General features: G+C 39.1%; 1 protein-coding gene across 1 annotated transcript; it reads right to left on the bottom strand.

The window, feature by feature from the left end:
* Positions 1 to 275: 275 nt before the first annotated feature.
* Positions 276 to 1,199, bottom strand: LOC137240244 (uncharacterized; the record flags this gene model as incomplete). Its single annotated transcript, XM_067766256.1, has 2 exons — positions 865 to 1,199; positions 276 to 765 (listed from the first exon to the last, which is right to left on the bottom strand). Coding segments are annotated over exons 1-2 (825 nt in total), but the record flags the coding sequence as incomplete, so codon positions are not given.
* Positions 1,200 to 2,417: the final 1,218 nt, after the last annotated feature.

Raw genomic sequence — 2,417 nt, 5'->3', positions numbered from 1 at the left:
TTGGAACTATTAGGACCAAGATCTCAATGACGTGCAATGTGACCGGACTTCCCGCATTTGAAGCATTTGATAACTTTTTCATTCCGCTTTTGCGATCCTTTCAGCGCCTCCAATATTGCGTCTACCCACTCTGGCCTTTCTACTTCCACACGGCGTGCTTTGAAAACTGGCTTACACAGAAGCGACGCTGTTTCCTGAATCAGAGCTTGTGACACCGTTTCTGCGAATGTTGGCTTTGGGTTTACGTATGTAGCTCGCTTTGTTTCGGCGTCCCGGGTGCCATTTATAAAGCTCTGAATCTTTACCCTTTCAGTGTATTCCACGGCTGCGTCCGCATTCGCTAAATGTGCTAGCCTTTCAATATCCGACGCAAACTCTTGCAATGTTTCACCAGGCCACTGGAAGCGATTCAGCAACTCCACTTGGTACATCTGTCTCCTATACTCAGTTCCGTATTGTCTCTCTAGAACGCCCATCAATGCTTCATAGCAGTTCCGTTCGCCCTCTGGAATGGTTTGTAAAATCTCAGCTGCAGGCCCTTTCAACGCCATGAAGAGTGCAGCAACTTTATCTTCAGCATTCCAGTTGTTCACTGCTGCGGTCTTCTCAAATTGAAGCTTAAATACCTGGAAAGGAACAGAGCCATCAAATGTTGGTGATTTTAGCTTCAGAGTAGACGCTGAAGTGATTGGACGGTTCAATTGTAACTCCTGAATCCGATCTTTCAAAGCATCCATCTCAGCCTCCATTTTATCTTGTCGTTCAATAAAACCCTCCAACTGCGATGATATGCGATGCTCTTGCGCTTTCAACTGCTGAGCCAACTGAGATATCATATATGTCTTCTGTTCTTCCAGTTGCGATGACATATATGTCTTCTGTTCTTCCAGTTGAGATGACATTTGCGACGACATTTCTGAAATACGCGTTTCTTGTGCTTCAATCTTCGATGTAATCTGTGTCGACATTTCTGAAATACGCGTTTCTTGTGATTCCATTTGAGATGCCATATATGTCTTCTGTTCTGCCAGTTGAGATGACACTGTCGATGTTTCAGCAGATATTGCCACCAAAATCATGTTCAAGTCTGTGCTCGTAACTGTCTGCGATGTTTCGGTTTTCTCCTCAATTTTTGTTGTTGTCTCGTCGCCATCAGGATGAAAGACATCATCGTCCACATTAATTCCCTCCGACTCCATTACCTCTCATAGCCTTGCTTGAAATTCGACCTTATTGCCAGTTGTATTCAATCCACGGTTCTCCAACTCCTTTTTCAGTTGATGGATCCTTAATTCACTTAATTTTGCCATGTCCAAGATGTATTCGCAATCTTCGGAATTTATTCAACAATTCCTCTTCTGATACCAATTGTAACAAATTTACTTGCAAATCCTCTTATTTGCCCTTCTGCTAAGTTCGAATCACTAAAATGTTGAATAAATAACTCCAATATTGAATAATGGAAAATGGCCTTTATTAAAGTACTTCACAATAACACTCAAGCTTTGAAACGAATAGCTTGCTTAATAACCAAATTGATTGATAGCTCAAATGAAAACTCACTTTCAAAATAATACTGCTCTTGCTCGCTAGAGAGCGTCTTAATCGAAACTGAATTGCAGCGCCTCTAAATTTGTTGCCTTTTATACTCTCTGATTTCAACGTTCGCATCTTCTAGGCGCTTCCATTTCCAGAATCTTCTAGTCCATCAGCTCTCAAACTTCTCAGCTGTAACTACAATTGCACGATTTATAGCTTCTCTCATTGCATACTTTCAGGAGTATCTCAGATATATGAATGTGTTTGTGCATTGATTCTCCGGTGCTCGTATACGTACATGGTACATATGTGTAGACGCAATTATTGTTTCGTTTATGTAGATACATAATGATTGAATTATTGATGTGAATTCACGTCATCGGCTTAGAGATATCAGCACCCCTTAGTTTTGCTAATATTCGTAACAGTATTTTAATTTGAAAACTATTTTAGCTTTCAACTTTAGCACTGTCTTTTTTTGATCTAGTTACCTAAGTTTTTGTGTATTTTTATATGCAAAATTTTAAGCTGAAATGGAGTTTTGATTCAGTTAAAATTTTATTCGCCATAAATTAAGAATGAACGCGGGAGTAGTAAAATCCAATAAAGGAAAAAGTTATCTTATCCTTCATGGATTTGTGTTTCACTTGGAAAAAAACTATAAAGATATGTTTTATTGGAAATGTGAAAAGCGAAAGGAACTTAATTGCAGCGCTCAAGTAACAACAATTTAAACGGTGATCACAAAGTAACAAAATCATCTTCGATACATTCCCATGATCCATTCGCTTACAGAAGTTAAGTTTCAAAAATAAATGCGAATTTGAAAGAGAAGGCCGCAAATACTTCTCAAAAACCATCGTAAATAATAAGTTCGG

The sequence above is a fragment of the Eurosta solidaginis genome, chromosome 1 (genome assembly GCF_040869045.1).
Source record: "Eurosta solidaginis isolate ZX-2024a chromosome 1, ASM4086904v1, whole genome shotgun sequence".
Taxonomy (NCBI): Eukaryota; Metazoa; Arthropoda; class Insecta; order Diptera; family Tephritidae; genus Eurosta; species Eurosta solidaginis.
Note: the sequence above shows the minus strand (reverse complement) of the source record. Positions and strands in the feature narration are given on the sequence as shown.